Source organism: Pygocentrus nattereri, chromosome 30, assembly GCF_015220715.1.
Source record: "Pygocentrus nattereri isolate fPygNat1 chromosome 30, fPygNat1.pri, whole genome shotgun sequence".
NCBI classification, from domain to species: domain Eukaryota; kingdom Metazoa; phylum Chordata; class Actinopteri; order Characiformes; family Serrasalmidae; genus Pygocentrus; species Pygocentrus nattereri.
Window position 1 is genome coordinate 8,576,489 of NC_051240.1, and position 20,735 is coordinate 8,597,223.

The 20,735-nt window shown below is 38.1% G+C and overlaps 2 protein-coding genes across 3 annotated transcripts; both read left to right on the forward strand.

The window, feature by feature from the left end:
- ap1m2 (adaptor related protein complex 1 subunit mu 2) lies at positions 1-14,971 on the forward strand. Its single transcript, XM_017692958.2, has 12 exons — positions 1-208; positions 3,696-3,852; positions 5,390-5,457; positions 7,066-7,196; positions 8,148-8,295; positions 8,973-9,099; positions 10,478-10,620; positions 10,738-10,809; positions 13,119-13,277; positions 13,482-13,607; positions 14,495-14,570; positions 14,723-14,971. The coding sequence occupies exons 1-12, from the start codon at positions 167-169 to the stop codon at positions 14,746-14,748; spliced, it is 1,275 nt and encodes a 424-aa protein (XP_017548447.1). The 5' UTR covers positions 1-166; the 3' UTR covers positions 14,749-14,971.
- Positions 14,972-15,511: 540 nt separating this feature from the next.
- On the forward strand, positions 15,512-20,459 carry cdkn2d (cyclin-dependent kinase inhibitor 2D (p19, inhibits CDK4)). Of its 2 annotated transcripts, none has more exons than XM_037536389.1 (3): positions 15,512-15,809; positions 16,301-16,462; positions 19,376-20,459. In XM_037536389.1, exons 2-3 carry the CDS (start codon positions 16,322-16,324, stop codon positions 19,745-19,747), a joined length of 513 nt encoding a protein of 170 aa, XP_037392286.1. In that variant the 5' UTR covers positions 15,512-15,809; positions 16,301-16,321; the 3' UTR covers positions 19,748-20,459. The 2 variants fall into 2 exon arrangements, with proteins under 2 accessions (XP_037392286.1, XP_017548381.1); XM_017692892.2 differs by having other exon boundaries at positions 15,512-15,715.
- Positions 20,460-20,735: the final 276 nt, after the last annotated feature.

A 20,735-nucleotide genomic window follows, 5' to 3' on the forward strand; every position in this document is an offset into this window, starting at 1 on the left:
CCGCTGCATGAGGAAAGAGGACCCGAGGAGTCCATGAGCAGGTCTGAGAGCCAAAAATACAGACAGTTCATGGACTCTTTTCGTGTTTTTGGCTCGTCACTGAACTGACTGTTTGAGCAGTATTGCCTAAGGGGTGTTTTTAATAAGAGAGGTTGGACTTTGGGCCATGTCTGCTTCTGCCGTGTTCGTGTTGGACCTCAAAGGCAAGGTGAGGCGACTAAAACTACAAACCGAGACAAACGGATAAGCAAACAGGCCAGGCCTGTGCAGACGTGTATGTACGTTTTCCAGCTTTCTAAATACGCCATATTACTCGAAATAACCGTTATTTTCTCGCTGTTAAAGCCAGACTGAGTGTTGAGCCTCATTAAGCACTGAAATCTTCATTACCTGACAGGCTAGCTGCTAAGACAGTAGCCTACGTAAACTACGTAAGCGTCAGACTTGGGCTAGGCCTAAAGAAGGGCAATCTAACTGGACCTGAGTGAAAGTCGGGATGATCCCATTTTTGTGCTGGATGATACTGATACTGTTCAATATCGTGATATTCTCCAGATTTATCATGACACTGGTTACTTAGGTTAGCATTAATAAAGTTAGTCTGTTCTGTGCTAAAGCCTATGTCTTCTAGCTCAGCCTGTTTGGACTGGACTAGTTTGCTGTTTCAGACAGACACATTTACTGACAGCACATTTCCAGAAAGAACATTTACTGTTTATTTCATGTTTATAGATGTTAAACGGACCTTTCAGAACAGCCTGAAGCCCCTGACAAATCACATTTATTGCCAAGGGGATTCGACAGGTTGTTCAGGGAGTTCAGGGCGGTTTGAAGTGATGGTGTATTGTAGAGAAATTTACTCCACACTGATAAACAGTCCACGCTACTTTCTGAATGCACAATGCAGGGCAGCCAGTCAGAAAGCAGATCATTTACATATTTCAGTCATAATTAAGGCAATTAAAAAACAGCCTACTGGCTGGTTCTGGTTAGGGTCTTTTGGAGGTCTGAATCAAGAAATTCTGTACATTTATATGTGGCTACTTTTGAAGATTGGATGCTCATTTGGGATTTTAATACATTTAAATTACAGATTAACTGTTTCAGCATTGAGACACCAAGGCTCTGTTTCTCACTTATCCAGCTTACTTTACAGTTCAATCTTAACCTGTTGCTTTTTTACCATTATAAATGCTTTACTTTCTACAAATGTAGGTAGTAAAACGACCGTGGCTGTGTTTCTTAGGTTTTGTGATGCTGAAAGTCAGAAAGCCTAATATATATATATATATATATATATATAGTAAACTGTTACTTTTAATGTAAGTCAATAGAACCAATACTTTCAAGTAATTTTGGGCCATTTCTTTTGGTCAGTTCATCATAAAAAATTATGCACAATGTAAAGGGCAACAGTCATTTTCACATTATGCTAAAACTGAAAAACATAAAACACAAAAATGGAGATACAAGGTTATCTCCAAAATGATGATTTTACAGGAGAAGGCAAAAACACACTTTACTTTTAATGTAAGTCAATGGAACCAGACTTTTTTCCAAATAATTTTGGGCCATTTCTGTTGGTCTGTACATTAAGAAATTTACACATAATGTAAAGAACAGCAGGTATTTTCAAATTATGTCAAAAACTGACAATTGAAAATTGACAAAAATGGAGATACGAGGTTTTGTTTTGACAACAGCGATTGACAACAATTGCACCCCCCAATAATCTTACACTACACAATGTACAGCCGCAGTTCAAGTTGCTCTAACTAGGTAGGACCAGCACTGATTATAAGCAGTTAAAAAAGTTGGCAAAAAACCCATTAATGTTTACACAAACATGAGTGGACCTCAGGAAAAAAAACGGAATATAAGAAAATATGGACCCTTTACACTCTAATGGTCACTTTCCTGGTCAGGAATTATGCCTAGTATTGTTTATTTACTGTCAGGGAAAACTGACTCTACAGGTCTGCATGTAGACGCATGCTTCAGTTCATTACTCTCAAAACTACATGATATACATATTAGTTTCATAGTCGTTACTGAGTAATAGGTGTTAAGCTGACTAACTGAAAACGAGCCAGTTTAAATTAAATTCATTCCAAGCATCATTTAGAAAACATCAGCTGGAGATGTAATGTGAGATGAACAGGGTCTGTTTTCTTTAGCTGAGCAGAGAAGGAAACAAAACAGGGGTGGGGTTGTTATTTGCAGTACCATCAAAACAAATGCATGGAAGCTGGCAGTGTGCAGTGACTGTGCTTAATTTAATTTAACTTGCAAACAGAAACCACAAAGACATTAATCCATTGCTTGTTTGCATTTACTGCATACAGTAAGGCAGTACATACAACCTACGTCTGCCTCATTCTCAGGGCTACACATTACACATCGTAATTATTCAAAGTCATTTTTACATGGCCGTTTTCCGTCCTCTGTTTAACAGTTAAACAGGCTGTTATTGTGCCTTTAAAAGTGATATATGTAAAGAAGGTGTGTTCCAATTGGCTGCACTGAACTGTGACTATGAGGGATGAAACTGCCTTATATCTTCTGTAAACTGCTGTAGGGTGAATAAGCAGACATATGGAAACATGAAGTTTCATCAGAAGAATAGTTAAATCAGTACAGACTGTTTTTGCATCTTATTCTCCACATATGGGCTGCATGGAGTGGGGAGTGACTGGTACATTGAAACTTTGTGTATGATTTTTATGGCCTTTAAGATTTTTTAGCCTATAGTCCCCCCTGTAGTTTAATAGTCCTCCTAGTTTATCCAAGATTCTTGTTCCAATAATGTGTACTGGAATTTTTGAAATGGTCTACATGCTTTGTTATTTTTATTTTTATTTTTTTGTTGCATTTTATGTATTAATCTTTTTTTTTTAATTATTTTTAAAATCTTTTAAAAATTTAGAAATATTACAGTACTCGATTGGTAATATAGCCAATAATGACAGCTAAAAATACACTGATAAGGAATTTTGGGCTGTTTTTTTGACAATACAGATGCATAAATGTTAATAAAATGTAAAACGGGTTAAATCTAGCTATATCAGCATTAGAGAGAATCATTTACTGGTATTGTGGTGTGCAGAAATTCCCTGGTGGGAGGACACATTTTACAGATTTTCTAAATGAAAATAAGTGAACATGTCCTCTATGGAGAACACACCTCTGCATATATCAATGAATAACTACTTTACTTGCTGAATTTACCATATTAGAGAATAAATAAAACCTGAAATGTTTTTTTTTCCAATATCTATCAAACAGAAATTATGCGTACAAATTAGCAATGAAGATGCCATAATCAAGTTTATTCCTTGTAGATAAGTTTTTCATATGGCTGTATAGAGTTGCACATGTATGTAAAATTAATAAAACACTAATATATTAGCACTGTAACCCTGCATCACCTAAACATGTTGCTCTCTAGTATTATCATACATCTAATTTATATATCGATCAATTTAATCATTTTAAAGTGATATCTGTCAACGCTGGTTACGATATGCAGCCCTGATGACAGCTCTGCAGCGTTATAATGACCTAATTATTGACCAGATGCTGAATTGAATGATATTTGCATTGTGATTTTTCTATGGGAACCTCATATAACAACAGACCACAAGTGTCCATTCAAATTTTTTTCTTTCAAATCTCCCTCTTTTCTCACTCTTCAGGTGCTGATATGTCGCAACTACAAAGGCGATGTGGACATGTCCGAGATAGACCACTTCCTGACCCTGCTGATGCAACAGGAAGAGGAAGGGCTTATGTGTCCTGTTATTTCACACGGCAGCGTACATTTCATGTGGATCAAACACAGCAATCTCTACTGTATCCTTTCAGCAGTTTGCCCCAATAGGGTGTGATTGATCATATTATAATGTAGTGTAATGTAGTGGTAAAATTTAAAACGAGCTATTTAAATGTTATTATATGATTACGTTACAATAAATTGCATTATTGACAGTCCCAGTTGACAGGGGCACACTGCATAGTTTTTCTCAATAATTTCCCATATAAAAAATTTTAAAAATCACAAAAACATGACATACAGGCATTTTGGTGCCCCTGGTGAAATGATGTGTTTTGTTGATTTTGTTGAAGTGAAAGTAAGTGAACACATCCTCTACAGACTTGAACAAACTTTTGCACATTTTAGTGCACAAATACTGTTTATTTGCTGATTTGAACAAATCAGAAATAACAAGGCTTAAACATAAATGTGCTCTGTGCAAAAGTTATAGCCCTTTTTTATTTTATGCTTTATTATTTCTAGCATGTTAAACTCAGCAAATATGTAGAAATGGTGAAGTAAAATTTGCACAAGATTTTCATATTTAGGTTTGTCCCCTGTAGAGAATGTTAACTTATTTTTACTTAGAAAAATAAAACATGTCATTTGACCAGGGGTGTTCGAGGTTGAGTCAGGGTTAGGGTGACTGTAAACTTAAAGGATGACTTTTCTTTTGGCAAAATAAATAACTGTCATTTTGCCATGATAAAATGTGGTATTTGTTGAAATCTGCCCTTTCCATAGAATTCTTTATTTATTTCAATGAGGTACGAGTGAGAAGTAATTCACTCCTTAAAAGGTTTTATTACATACTTCTGTAACCTAAGAATAGCTCAGCCACTTTGCACTGAAGTCCTTGTAGATAGTGATTAAGCATTAGTACATAGAATTCTGGGATTTTAAAGTTAAGGTTAAAGTTGAGTTGTCCTTTTTTTTTTAAATGTCTGCATAATTAAATGGTTAAGATGTAAACAAAGTCATTCAGGGTGGTTTGATGTCAAATACGCTGTGCTAGAGAAACTTGCAGTGCAAGAATTGTTCACAGTGGTGGTGATAGGAACCAGAAGTCTGAAGAGTTTAAGGACTCTAAATGTTACCACACAGGAAGCTATTACAAGAAATTGCTTTGAATTTGTTGCATAATACAATACCATTCATTTTGGAGTTCTTAGTTCCCTAAGTAAATGTTTCTCTGTGTTTTTTTGCATGGTTTTAGTGATTTACCACTACTACATTTAAAAACTCAAGAGAACATATACATTTTACTGGTCATTTTGACTGTGTCTGCTTTGTAGACATTGTGAGCCCTGGTTCCTATCACCACCAGTGCAAAGACTTCCGAGGTGGAAAGTTTACCTGTTATTAATCATTTCACATCAAACCACTCTGAATGACTTTGTCAACAACAGACATATACAGAAACTCTGAAACATTTCTGGCATTTCACTTTAATATAAAATGACATATTTTGCTATTGCCAGTGACAGCTGTGGGTTTTAAGGGTTACTTGTGAATACAGTGACCTTTGAAGAAATGCTTTGATTAATATGGTGCCTTAACATCATTACCTCACAGTGGTGGCTACTACAAACAAAAACTCCAATGCTTCGCTGGTGTATGCCTTTCTGTACAAACTAGTGGAGGTGAGGCTTTGCACATTTTATTCACTGCAGTGCACGAGAACCCAACACAGACACATTATACTATCTCTATACTTTATACCAGGGGTGCACCTCTCTGGTCCTGGATTTTGGCAAGCAAAATGTATTTATATAGTGCTTTTTACAACAGATGTTGTCACAAAACAGCTTTATAGAACAATCAGTATTAAAGAAAGAAAAGAAAAGAAAATCCAGGTCCAAGCCCCCATGAGCAAGCCAGTCCCCCCATGAGCAAGCCAATTATAGACTGTAGTGCATCTGTTGCTGCACAGTTCATCAGCCCTCTCTACCCCTTTCAAAAATGGAAACCACCAGTGGACCACCACTGATCATATATTGTATTGGATGGTGGACCATTCTCAGCTCAGCAGTGACACTGGGTTTTTACACATATCAGTGTCACTGCTAGGATGGTCCATCACCCAAAAATACACAGCCACGTGGTCAGAAACTGACCACTGATGAAGAGCTAGAAGATGGCTAACCCAAGCATGGTATTAACAGATGGACTACAGTCTAATTACACTAGCATAGTAGAGCTAACAAGGGAGTGGTTTTCTAATAAAGTGGCCAGAAAGAGTAAGTGAATTCTGAGCCCCATCAGTGGCAGAGGAAAAGCACAATCCTCCATCTATCTAGGAACTGTAGATATGGACCCCCGAACTGAGGTGCCAGATCGGGCAAGGTGCAACTTTGATGTGATTTGATGTAATGCAAAGTGAATATGTAAAATCATACTGGTTAAGTTAAATGGCAGTACTGTGTAAAATCCAGAGACAACCCTTCATTTAATTTACATTTATAGTCAAAATGGCCATTAGGTACAAATTATTCATTTTTCAGTAGATCATTTTGAGATGGGACTCCTAATAACTGTGATCTGGTAGACCACCATAACTGCCCCAATCAGACAAATTACATTTAAAGCTTTCATCTTTGAGAAAATCATGTTCCGCTGTTGCTTCAGATCTAAAAAAAAAAAAACAAAGGTGTTTTTGTCCATCCTTCCATTGTGAAAAACCCAGTGCTGTGGGTGTGAAAGGATGTGTAACAGCCAATAAGCCCTCACTGAGAAAAGGAAACAGACACATCAAACAAAGGACTGCTGGAGTTATCAGAACAATAGACTGACCACCTCAGAATCCAGCCTGAAACATCACAGAATGTGTTTGGGATCAGGATCATGAGAACCAGAAAATGCAACTTCTAAGACTGAACTTTGGAAGTGTGGAAAAAGTTCCTGCATATTTCTTTGAAAAACTGAAATTGGGTCTCCTGAAAAAAAAGGCAAATACTGAAAACCTATATTAAACTTAGTTGTTGAGGCTTCTGTGCAAGTTTCTGTTAAATAATTTCCTGATGCTGATAAATTAATAAGTTATATTTCATGGCCATTTTGTCTGGAAATGAACATTTTGCCAGCGTGCCCAAAGTTTTATTACACACTTCTAGAATCTCTAAGAATAGTTCCACTGTTGTGCAGTGAAGTCTCTGCACTCACTCACGCTTAACATCAACATAGTACTGTACTATTTTGACTGCTTATTTACCTCCGTTTGCTTGTCTTTTGTGTGCATGTTCCCTGTGCAGGTGTTTACAGAGTACTTTAAGGAGCTGGAGGAAGAGAGCATTCAGGATAACTTTGTGGTGGTGTACGAGCTGCTGGATGAGCTCATGGACTTTGGCTTTCCTCAAACCACAGACAGCAAGATCCTGCAGGAGTATGTACAAACAGCATCTTCTCTTTCAGCCACACCCATTCCTGAGTATTTAGCTTAAGCAGATTTCACACAGAAATTGGACAATGTTCTTGGGTAATATGGGACACATAGGGTTATTTAGATGATTCATAATGGATAAATGATAAAAACATTATTTTATTTGTTTAGATAAGCATTTTTTTCTTTTGCTCAGAAGTGATCACTTACAATTTAAATCAACTGTAGTGTTTTTAAGTTTCCCAAAATAGAATAGAATAGAGCTCTACTCTCTTACACATAAAGGTTCAGAAATGGTTCTTGAGTTGCACATATGGCTCTAAAAAAACCTTAAAGAACCATAACATGGAAGTTCCTTTCATTTAAAAGGGTTCTTCACACACTTCTCATTAAGAAAAATCTTCTTTAATGCAGAGGTTCTCAGCTTTTTCCACCTCAAAGAAAGCACGAAGGCCCAAAACAAAACAAAACTCAACGTTTTTGCTTAAAATGTCATTTTTGGGAAATGTTCAACACAGTGATAAGTGGGGGCCTACTCTTTCAATACCTTACATGTATTAGTAAACATGAAGTATCAGCAGAATATTGTTGTGAGAGGACAAATGAAAGGTCAGGTAAAAGGCAAAAAAATTGACAAAGCTGCCATTGTGCACTGTTACAGCCGGGCTTGTGTTAACATTGTGACCTGTCTGAAAGCATTTTTGATTTCTTTTTTCTTTGTAAAGTCAATTATTCTTTTAAAGATGTTTATGACAAAGTGTCACCACAGGCGCTACAAACCAGTGGCCCCCCTCAGTATAAGTGTTGCTTGGCAATTTCAGTGTTGCTAGACAATAGAAAGTAATCCTGGTGAATGTGTGGTGAGTGTGAGGGCAGTATACTGTCTTAGAGATGACATCTAATCTGCTTCTAACAGAATATATATAATGCTTTTTAAACCCAAATTACATGTAGATACATTACACAAGAAGGCAACAAACTGGAGGTTGCTAAGACCAAGGTGCCCACAACAGTCACCAATGCTGTGTCCTGGAGATCAGAAGGCCTTAAGTATAAGAAGAATGAGGTTTTCATAGACGTGATTGAGTCCATTAATGTCCTGGTGAGTGGTGAGGTTAATGTAGTCCTCAGACTTCATAATGTGCCTCATGTATTTGTAAGTAGTAGCAGTAAATATATCATTACAATTTTTATTACTTATATTAGTGAATTAATAAACCATAGACAGACTAGACCATTGATAGAAGTCAGTTTATATTTACATGTATAGATCATAGGGTGTTGCTTGTATTACTGACTATGTATTATGACTTGCATTATTGGCTTAAAAGGAAATTCCAATAAATTGTAAAACGTCCTGCATAATTCAGTTGCTGGGATGCAATTAAAGTCATTCAGAGTGGTTTGTTGGATTTCTTTACAATGGTGGTGATAGGAACCAGGGTCCACAATGTCTACAACACAAATATAGCTATTTTATTTAATATCCAAAACTACCAGTGCATTTACTTGTGTCTGCTTAGTTTTTATATGTGTTGTTGATGATGGTAAAATAGCAGTTATCTTGCTTACAGTGCTCTGCATGTACCTCTCCACCATGAATGGTTAAAAAGGTCTTAAAGCTGTCGTAAAACAATATTGAGACATCTGGTCTCTGTCACCACCACTGTGAGCAATTCTAATTACAAGTTTGTATATCAGTAAATATATAAAAACCAGTGAAATGTTATTATGGTATTGCATGTACAGAACTTGACTGATTTATGGTGTGGTTTACAGGTGAATGCTAATGGCAGTGTGATGAGCAGTGATATAGTGGGCAGTATCAAACTGAAGACGATGCTCTCAGGGATGCCTGAACTGAGATTGGGACTCAATGACCGTGTGCTCTTTGCCCTTACTGGCCGTAAGCAGCACGTACAGCTCATCAATAACATTCATATATATGTAGACACCATAATCCAGAGCGTCATATAGTTGAATCACGTTACAGAGAAAGGGGAATGTAGCATTAGGAGTCCTACTGGTGGTAAGAATCAAAGGCTAGTCTGCTGTGTTGTGTTGTTATCCACTAAATGAATAACTCTGATAATAAACTCACTCTACAGTCGGCTTCATGCCCATATTAGGAATTCTTGGCCTAAGCTAGATTTCTCTATGACAAAAATGAACAGCGTTTTTGAAAGTCAGCTGTGTCAGGTTTTGTGGTAAACTAAAATGTTCCAAAGCCGATAAGTTAAGCCATGCAGGCGTTTTCCCCCCCAACATTGCCAGAACCTCTGAATTTACAAGGGCAGTTAAAGAGATGAAATACAACTATTGCTAAATGCAAGCCACCTGCTGCACAGTGAACTGACTGGCTTTACAAAAACCAGTAAGGTTTGTTAAATGTAGTGTCTGAGAAGCTTTGGCAGTTTTAGGCTGTAGTTTAAGTAGCTGGTGTTGGCATATAACAGTGTTGAAGTTTAGTAGACCTGATTTCATGCAGCATTGTTTTAGTGTGCAGGAGTGTTATATACATGTACAGAAGTATTCATACAGTATTTTGACTGCTACCTGACCTCGTAATCCAGAGGATTCCTGTGGGGAATAAATGTACACAGGACAAAATATATTGAGTCTGAGTCATTCTAGTTTACCACAAGACATGCCAACTTGGGAATTTCCAAAAACACCATCAAATTCTGCCATAGAGCTAACTGACAACAGAATGATACGACTTCAGGTTTGTGTCTGTGTGCAGTGTTTATAAAAGAACATCTCACATCCAGTGACAGAGAACTTCTTAACCGTTTGAAGGTTTGAGTTATTACTGATGTTTTTCTATTCTAATTTAATGTAATTGTGTAATAACATGATTAACTCCTTCAAATCCCAGATTTATTACACTATAAATTACACAAGGCTTATTACATAGTAACTATTTGGACTGCAATGCAAACTGCCTGAGTTTCAACAAACTTTTCATCAAGCTTAAATCGTAATCTCCTCTTTACAAGTGTGACACCAGTGAAAGTAGCCAGCCACGAAGCCACTAAGTTTACTCATTTGTAATCTAGTGTAAACTTGCACACATTAATGGCTTTCAGCAAGCGTAGTTTCTCCATAAAGGATGAGTAAGAAATAATCAATATAAAATTACAGCATTATTATTATTACCAGTTTTGTTATGACTTCTAAGAGTTTAAGGTCATTGTACAGGAGGATTTACGGCATCCTTGTCCACACACTCTGCTCTGTTTTTGCTTAGTTGGGAGCTTTAAGAGGCCTGTGTGTTTGTGCAGGAGATAAAGGAAAGACTGTAGCAATGGAGGATGTGAAGTTCCATCAGTGTGTGAGACTCTCACGCTTTGAGAGCGACAGAACCATCTCCTTCATCCCTCCAGACGGAGAATCTGAGCTGATGTCATACCGGATCAATACGCATGTGAGACATGTTAACTCTATTCTGTTTATCTAATCTTTTCTCTTTATATTATAGTGTGCATTAGGGCTGAATCACAAACAAAAAACAGCTTGTTTCAACTTTACATTCTTCTAATAGGTTAAACCTCTGATTTGGATTGAGTCTGTTATTGAGAAGTTCTCTCACAGTCGAGTGGAGATCATGGTAAAGGTGGGTTTTTCAAAGTTTCATATTTATATTTACATGTGCATCCATCAGCTAGTGCTTTCATTTGGAGCCTTTTACAGAAGGATGTTTAATTTCCTCACAGAGTAGACCTTCAGTGCATGTGACACTATAAGTGTATTAAAGTTCATGCCATTAAAGCAACTTTTTTTGTTTTTTCTAAGACGTATTAACCTCTTGAAACCTAAGGGCCTGCATGTATGATGCAAGAGTTTATCTCTCTCATAACTACAGAACTCACAGATTAGTAGTTAACATATAGTACCAAGTAGTTAATTGATAATCAGTAATAACACCATAATAAGCCTCAAAGGATTACTGGAATCTTCTTCTTTCGGCTGCTCCCTTTAGGGGTCGCCACAGCGGATCATCTGCCTCCATCTTGCCCTATCCACTGCCTCCTTTACTTTTACACCAACCATCTCCATGTCCACCTTCACTACATCCATAAACCTTCTCTGAGGTCTACCTCTTCTCCTTCTACCCAGCAGCTCCATCTCCAACATTCTTTGCCCAACATATCCTCTATTCCTCCTCAACACATTTCCAAACCATCTCAACCTGGCCTCTCTGGCTTTATCTCCAAACTGCTCCACCTTCACTGTCCCTCTGATCTGCTCATTTCTAATCTTGTCCATCCTTGTAACTCCCAACGAAAATCTCAGCATCTTCATCTCCACCACCTGTAGCTCAAGCCTCCTGTCTTTTAGACAGAGCCACAGTCCCCAGACCATACATCATAGCAGGACACACTACTGTCTTGTAAACCTTCCTTTTCACTCTTGCTGCTATCCTTCTATCACACATCAGCCCTGACATCTGTCTCCACCCACTCCAACCTGCCTGCACCCTCTTCTTCACCTCTTTTCTACACTGTCCATTGCTCTGGATGGTTGACCCAAGATATTTGATGTCATCCACCTTTATGACCTCTACTCCTTACATCTTCACCTTTCCACCTGCCTCCCTCTCATTCACACACATGTATTCCGTCTTGTCTCTACTGACCTTCATTCCTCTCCTCTCCAGTGCAAACCTCCAGATTCTCCAGATTCTCTTCCACCTGCTCTCTACTCTCACCACAGATTACAATGTCATCTGCAAACATCATGGTCCATGGAGCCTCCTGCCTGACCTCATCTGTCAACCTTTCCATCACCATTGCAAACAAGAACGGGCTCAAAGCTGATCCCTGATGTAACCCTACCTTCACCTTGAAACCATTTGTCACTCCAACTGCACACCTCACCACTGTCTCACTATCCTCATACATGTCCTGCACCACCCTAACATACTTTTCAGCTACACCTGACTTCCTCATACAGTATACATGTTAAAAACTTTACAGTTTAAAAAGCATATGTTTCCGGAAATGTCCAAAAAGGGGGAAAGGAAAAAAGGTAGATGTAGATGTGGACTGTGATTTAGAGCTGCAGTCCATCATGACTCCCACAGGACTCCCACTGTTTGGTCTGGGAGATGTCTCTGTAGTTTTGATCGTTTTAGCGCATCACTTGAAATAAACCTCACTAAGGTCAGTGGGCTTTTGGATTAGTATTGTCATGATCAGCAATTACAATTAATAAACCTTACTTAATAGCTCTGAATTTGTCATTAGTTTATCAATTGGAGTTTAACTACTCATGTCGCTGATGCTCGGCCAAAAATCAAACACATCTCTTTGCTATTATTTTAAGGTTTGTCTGTTGTTTTTATCAGCTCGAGACATGAGCAATGAGAGTCTGTGAAGAGTCAAGCTTTAAAACAGGCAGATTATATTGGCAGTACAGGACCGACGTGCTGCTAGAAGAAGAAAGTTGGCTGTATTGATCATTTCCCTCACTTCATTATAAAATGCTTCCCCACCTGGAGTGAACTGAACAGGATTTGGTTGAAAGCGGACCGAGTCCCAATAGTTATATTGGTTATTATTTGGAATGTTTGATTCTTCAATTTTTTACTATTGGGCCTAAGTTAACCATTTTTCCACTAATGTTTTTATGACCTAAAGGGCTGTTACCAGCCCAGTACGAAATACTGCCTTCCCCTGAGTTCAGGCCTGCGGATCACTAGAGGGTGCTTCAAGGCCCACTGGTGGTCCGTGGCCCACAGTTTGAGAAATCCTGTACTAGATGGCTTCCATGCGAGCATTTGACTTTAGTCACATTTTACAGCGTAATATTGTGTATGTGTATTCCAGTATTATAACTACACAGAGTAATTCTTTTTAATCCAGTATACTTACACTGTTTAAAGTTGTTTTAATCTTTGTACTGTGCTTTCTCTCTGTCCAGGCTAAAGGACAGTTTAAAAAGCAATCTGTGGCCAATAATGTGGAGGTACGAGTTCCTGTCCCAAGCGATGCAGACACCCCAAAGTTCAAAACTAGTACTGGTCATGCAAAGTATGTCCCTGAGAAGAACCTAGTGGTGTGGACCATTAAATCTTTTCCTGTAAGTAATATTTCTATTTGTAACTCCATGTCAGCCATTTATGAGTGTTAATTTATTTTCATTCACCCTTTTATTTTTCAAATAAATGCCTTTTGTGTGGAATATGCCAAAAGCCTGTTAATAAATCAAATGACTCAATATATGTATGTTCAATTTGATTATATATCCTGTATATGAATATTTGATGTTTGTGTGGGAGTGCAGGGAGGTAAGGAGTTCCTGATGAGGGCTCATTTTGGCCTCCCCAGCGTGGAGAATGATGAGATGGAGGGAAAACCCCCAATTACAGTGAAATTTGAAATCCCCTACTTCACAGTGTCAGGGATACAGGTTTGTATGTGTTCATGTGCACTTACAGTACTATGACATTGTGTTTTAGATGCTGTTGTAACTAATTACAGTGCAGATAAGATCAGTCATGAAGTCATGAACAGTTTAAACAGTTTTCCATATACCCAAGAGAGGCTGAGACATGTCTGGTATGTCTGGTGCACAAATTTAGCTTTGTTAGTCTACAGCTGTAACTATGGGGCTAATAAACACTAGAAGTCAATAGTCACCAAAATCTTTTTTCTCATACCCACAACCAAATCGCATCCAAGTGTTCATTAAGGCTGTGCAGATTCACTGATGTGGTTTAGAGTGCAGTGTAACTTACTGTGAACTATAAAAATGCACACAGTTTGTGCTCATGGCTTTCTAGTTATGAACATTCATATTGCTGCTGACATAACAAAACCTCATATCTCCATTTTCAACGTTTTTCAGTTTTTGATATAATGTGAAAATACCTATTTCCTGTTGTATGTAAATTTCATGATATTCGGACTAAATGAAATGACCCAAAATGACTTGGTGGGGGGGAGTCTGGGTAAAACACAGTAAAGTTTTGTTCATTTTTATAATTCATACTGCATCCTAAATCACAAACAAGTCAGTGTGACCTTAATGAGGACCTTGGTGTGGTTTGGGTGACTACTGACTTCCAGTGTTTGTTAACTACATTAGCCTTGTAGCTCCACCACTAAACTTAAGCAGCAAAATGAGGGCATCAAATATCTTCGCTAATTGACTGTGTCCTTGCTAAGAGGAAAACTGTATGAAATTCCTTTTAGCTCTTTTGACAGTTCATGTGTCATTACCATAATTTACTTCATAAATGCATCATAAATATCATAGCATAATTATTTGATTTTATCTGGATTCTGCTCCATTAGGTGCGATATATGAAGATCATTGAGAAAAGTGGCTACCAGGCCTTACCTTGGGTTAGGTACATCACGCAGAGTGGAGGTATGCCAGTGTATTTGCATGCTTACACACAGCAGGCCTTTATCTAGGTCATTCATTTGCATAGGATCAAAACAAGAGTGGAGGAGAGCATTAGACTGTGTCCTCACTTAAACCAGCAAGTGCAGCTGAAATATGTGTTTTTCCCTTTGCAGATTACCAGCTAAGGACAAACGCCTAGACAAACACTTTGACATTTCCTGGCCTTGTTCAACCAACCAAGCAAACTCTAAGCTGACCAAGTTGTCATTTGCATCAGAATCCATCTTGATATTTCAGTCCTTTTTTGCTGAAAGTGTTATTGGGCTTGAGATTTTATTGTGCTTCAAATGCTTGTTTTAAAATTATGTAATGTCATGATTTAAAAAATGCTGAATCAAACTAAATTAAACTGTTTCCTCAAAAACAATAATAAATGTGTGTACTGTGTTGAATGTGTATTGGCTTGCATTCTCAACACTTTTTTGTGTTTGTTTATACATACTTCAATGCATTTTTACTAAAATACACTCGATGCAATTCAGAGAATAACCCTAAATCTATATAACCACTTATGTTAACACATGCATAGTGACTGCTCTCACGGGTCCGAGTTTTATATACATATCTATGTCGTGCCTTCCAGGCTACAGGTCCAGTACATGTCTATGGGCGTATCTGTTGCTTTTAATACACTAGATCTCCAGTAACCCGCCTTTTTTCCCCGAATATTTCTGTCCTGAAGGAGAAACATGAATGAACTCTCACCGTACACAAATAACGTTCTCAAATCGCCCGCCTTCTGTGCTCTTCGTTCTGATTGGTCAGTCGCTCAGTTACTATGGGGACACTGTGGCAACCGCGTGTAAGCTCCGCCCTTTTGCCCGTATATGGTGCGTCCCAGCCCCGTTTGTAGGTTCTGATTGGTCGGCGACGTCTTCAACAACATTTTGTGAAGTCACGATAGAAAAATTTTTCAGCTCGCCGTACAGCTCCCACCAAGCGCGCAAAATTAAAGGCACTGCTGCTTGGAAAGGCGGTTGACTCTATTTGTTTTGATTTATTTAAATCGAGTGAGGGCAAAACACACGACGGAGAGAAAAAGGAGGACGCCGAAGCCAACGGTCAGACACGACGCCAAGACTTACTGCTTTAAACTTGGAGATAAGGTAAGGCGACGGAAAGCTGCTAGTTACGTTTTAAAATAGTTTCATTTCCCCATTCTCGACGACTCAAGCGCAGGCTACTAAAACACGGGCCCGTGTAAGTTGTCTTTTTTCGTTCTTAATTTTTTTATATTGCCCCTTTTATCCGGTTCAGAGACATCATTTTTTCCCGTACGTTGTTCGGTTGTCATTTCTGGGTATACGCAGGCTACATGGTAGTAAACAAGTTAGCATGTTAGCTTAGCATAGTCGTAACAAAGCTATGCACCGGCATTCAGTTTAAAATGAGACATAATGTTAGGCGGCTCCCTGTGTCTCGCTAGTATTTATTATATTTTTGAGCTGGCATTAATCCACCGTATACGCCGAATTGTACGAAGCTGAAGTCAGCTTAATTTTCCCCAGCTTCTCGTTCGAATTTTGCCGTTCCACCTTAAATGGTGTAGTAGTTACGTTCTGGCGCCTGAAGCGCCAGAATGTACCTGCTGCATCATTTAAGGTGGAACGGAAAGAATCGAACAAGAAGCTGGCAATTAAGGAAGCCGACTTCAGCCTCGTCCGAAAGGTTAATTTGGAGGTTTTTTAAAGGTTTAATCTGGCGCTGAGACGATGGTCCTGAGTGAGAAGGAGGCGGGGAGGAGACTGACTTCAGCGGCAGCCCGAGGTGACGCGGCGGAGGTGCGGCGGGTGCTGGAGGACTGCAGGGTTCATCCAGACACGGTGAACGAATTTGGGAAAACCGCCTTACAGGTAAACAAAATGTGCCATAGCGGCTCGTATTATCCTACGGTTAGTTTTCCGAAAGATTTGAGCAATATAATCCACATGGTTGCTGAGGGGTGCATTAAAGGGGAACGCCGATGGTTTTTCAAAAGTTACACGTATTGAAATGGACCTAGAGATGTAAACAAAGTCATTCAAAGTGGTTTGATGTGAAATGTTCCGCTCTAGAGTCAGAATTGTGCACAGTGGTGGTGATAGGAACCAGACGTCCACACCTAAAAACTCCCTCAGAGAAAACTATTTCACGAAATGATTATGAACACGTTGCCTGATGTGAGACATTGTTTTATGATGGTTTTGTGATCAAGTTTTGGTCTAAAACGTCTTGTTAATCTATTTATTTTAGTCCATTCAGGGTGGAGAGATACATATTGGGCATTGTGTGGCAATATATATATATATATTTAGATTTTCCATTGTTTTACCATCATTGTCATTACATATGAAAACATGTAGGTTCACTGGTTATTTTGGATATTAAATCAAATGTGTGACATGGTGACCCCTGGTTCCCAATGCCACCACTTTAAAAAAATCTGAGTACATAACTTTCTCTACAATTATCCATTTCATATCAAACCACTCTGAATGAATTTGTTTACATCATAACGACAGAATTATGCAGAAATTTAGAAACATCGGTGGAATTCCCCTTTAAAACTCTCAAAGGCATTTTCATTGATCTCATACTTCAGCAATACCAAAATATTGACATTTCACTGCATTTTTATTAGAGCCAAGTGAAATCGTGTAGTGTCACATAGTCACCTTTGTTTTCGGTCTCCATTATTTCCAAAATAGCTGAGCATGCACATACAAATATACTGAAAAAATAAAAAAATGAAACTAAGAAAGAAAAAAAAAATAAAGACAAAAGGTCTAAAAATATGTAAAAAAAAAATAACATACTAAAAATTTAAACTAAAACAACCAAAATAATAAGCAACTAAAATAATCAATTGTAATTCTAAACTCCATGTTATATGCCACCTACACGCAGCTGTTGTGTCCTGCTTCTTTGGATGTAAACCAAACATATGTCCTCCAGATGGGACCATGGCCAACAGGACAAGGATGCACCGATATGACAGTTGCAAGCAGATGCCGATTTATAAACATTTAGAAAATGTAGAGACTGGGAGTACATCTGCCTGGATTAGCATACAGAAATATTCCATTTATTTCTATTAGCTTATAAATGCAGTAGTTAATACAATGCAGACATCTTAGCATAGAATGCCAGCATCACTTTCCAAATAAATGTCATCAAATATTGATTTTTAATATAAAATTGGGTAAAAAAAAAAAAAAAAAAAATATATATATATATATATATATATACACACACAAACACACACACACACTACTGTTTTTGTACCTACAGCTGCCCTAAAGCAGGAGCCTAGCTGTGGTTCTCAGGGGCCGGAGTCCAACACAGGTGATTTCCCTGCTCAAATACACCTACCAAGTTCGGTCATTAAGTGATGAGGTGAATCGGGTGTGTTTGAGCAGGGAAATCACCCAACTGTACTGGATTCTCAAGCTTTCCCAGATGAGAGTTGACATACTGTGGTCTAAGCTAGAACATACTTTTGGTTTCCAATACGCTGATGAAATGTTGGACAAAAGCAAGCTGACTTTTTTCTTTGTAACTCAGTCATTACTGTTTATTATCAATACATGACGTTACCCTACAAGTTCACCATGCTGTGAACTTGCTATAGCAGTGATGTATGGCTGTATCAGAATAATAGTGAAGACGTTTAAATATAAAAATATAAATAGATATATATCACTCTTTCAGTAAAGTCAGTCTTCACGATATGTCACAGTATTTATTTTTTCACACATCTGACCAGTTGGAAAAGTGACAAAAAGTACCAGTCGTACTACATTTTTAAAATACTATCAAAAACTGTGAACACAATGATTTTTATCCACTACTTGGCAGACTGTGTTGCACTAAATCCAGTTAAACAGGATTACTGTTGCTCTCTTTTTAATGAGACATGCCGTTGATCAGTGTTTCACTGTACTGTAAGTAAGATGTATGCAATCTTTTCAGAAAAGCACAGTGTATTGTATTGTGATATGAACAATGTAGAAGTATGGATGAACGATATATAAGCATGGATCTCCCATCCATACTTTCTGTACAGTGCTTGAATGGTCAACATTAGAGCTGCACAATATAAACAAAGTGCCGTTGTGTGATTTGTTTTTCTACACACTGTAAATGTGATATTGTCTTGCAGTATACTAAAAATACCTAGATAATGCTGTGTTCACAACAAAACCTCATACCTCCAGAATGAGAACTTTACAGTAGAAGGAAAAAAATGACTTTACTTTTAATGTAAGTCAGTGAAACCAAACGTTTTTCCAAGTATTTTTGGGCCATTTCTATCAGTTCAGTCACCATGAAATTTACAAATTGAAAAACGGCAAAAATGGAGATACAAGGTTTTGTTCCGACAGCAGTGATAAATTCTTATGGCTAGTTTCCCTGAACATGGACTAACCTTAGTCTCAGACTAAATTGCAATGCCAGTAGTGTTTTTATTTACTATAAAAATCCTGTTAGTCTATCTTTAGGCTAAATCTAGGTGTAGGAAACTGGCTATTAATGCTACATGATCAAGACTCGTCAGGATAATTTTGACTGCGGTTTTTTATATTTGTTGGATCATGTGAATGCCTGGCTCCTCTGAACACCAAGAGTAACTCATCTTCTCAGAGTGCTCACAGCACATAATGAAAGGAAAAGTGATTTTAACAGTTAACAAGCCATATATAGTGCAGCTGTAGTGGACATTGTCAGTGCATGTAAATAAACGTTTCTATATTGTGGTCATCTTTATTGTGCTTTCTGTTCTCCAGGTTATGATGATGGGCAACACCAGTGTTGCTTGCCTGTTGCTGGAGAGTGGAGCAAATCCGAACATCCAGGACCGCTTTGGAATAACGCCAGCCCACGACGCAGCCCGAACAGGCTTTTTGGACACACTCCGTGTCCTAGTGGACTTTGGCGCTGATGTCAATGTTCCCGATCAGTCAGGAGTCTTACCCATACACCTCGCCATTCGAGAGGGCTACAGAGATGTGGTAGAATATTTAGCCCCCCGTTCAAACCTCGGGCATCAGGACACGCGAGGGGATAATGCGCTGGACATCGCCAAGGCAACGTGCACTCCAGATTTGGTGGAGCTGCTAAAACGGCAGCTAGAGTCCACCTTAGCTTTTCAGTCGTAGAAAAATAGTTCTAAGTCTAGAACCTTAACCTCTTAACAATTCTGAAGTTCTAGAGCCCAGTCCTTTCAGGGCGGGTGCACTTTTTTCATGTACAGTGCTAGATTACTATGTGTTTACTTTTTTTTTTTAAACATGATGTTTAATTGTTCAGTTGCATAGTTAAATCAGAATACTAGATGAAGAATGTAGCAGCAGCAGTTTGCACAGAGTGAAGTACCAGAGCTGGCAATGAGAAGCCCTTTCCCTTTCCAGCTGTTTGGGTGTTTGCCATGCACAATTGTAAATAGCTCTTTTTTCATCCTTTTACAGCCAACATTACATTTGCTGCACGGGTCTGTGTACAAAACTTGAACTGTTAACCTTTTTTTAAAGAAACAAAAAGAAAACAAAAAGAAAAAAATTTCATGAAATTACTGTTGCCTTCTCTTACTTAGTGAGGTTTGCAACATGCACTGATGAACTTATAGATTATTTACTTAGTTTGTGTTTTTGTGTGTAATAAAACTTTAGTGTTTATGATGTGTATATAACATTTTATGGGAATATTGACTTATTTATTGAGAAATTGTACATATGCATTTATGTTTACCATGGGATTTCTGATGTTATTTATAAAGATACTTGTCAACACCCCTCTGCCCTGCCCCTTAAATGGATGTACTGGTATTGTTATTACATTAATTCTTTGAAACAATTAAATGCTTAAACCTGAGTTGGTCATTCGTGGTACTTTGTGTGAAAATGTATAGAATAAAGGGGAGAAAAAAATCAAAACGCACAATTCCTTTTACCACCAGAGGGCTCTGTTCATAAACATTTCTCACAGAAAGCCAAAATCACCACCACAGAACTGTTTGTTAATGATACAAACTCATTTTAACGATACAAAATTGCTTCAAAATATGTACCTCCGCAAACTTAAGACCGGATTTTAGAATGTTTTCTTTGAATTGGTTCATTGTAGAGCAGAATGTTGGTGATAGGAACC

Excerpts from the sequence above, each read along its gene's own strand:
- ap1m2 (XM_017692958.2), top strand. The coding sequence starts at position 167 with ATGTCTGCTTCTGCCGTGTTCGTGTTGGACCTCAAAGGCAAG. Across the intron at positions 8,296-8,972 it reads TTGAGTCCATTAATGTCCTG|GTGAATGCTAATGGCAGTGT; the intron begins GTGAGTGGTGAG and ends TGTGGTTTACAG. Across the intron at positions 14,571-14,722 it reads GTACATCACGCAGAGTGGAG|ATTACCAGCTAAGGACAAAC; the intron begins GTATGCCAGTGT and ends TTCCCTTTGCAG.
- cdkn2d (XM_037536389.1), top strand. The coding sequence starts at position 16,322 with ATGGTCCTGAGTGAGAAGGAGGCGGGGAGGAGACTGACTTCAGCGGCA. Across the intron at positions 16,463-19,375 it reads TTGGGAAAACCGCCTTACAG|GTTATGATGATGGGCAACAC; the intron begins GTAAACAAAATG and ends TCTGTTCTCCAG.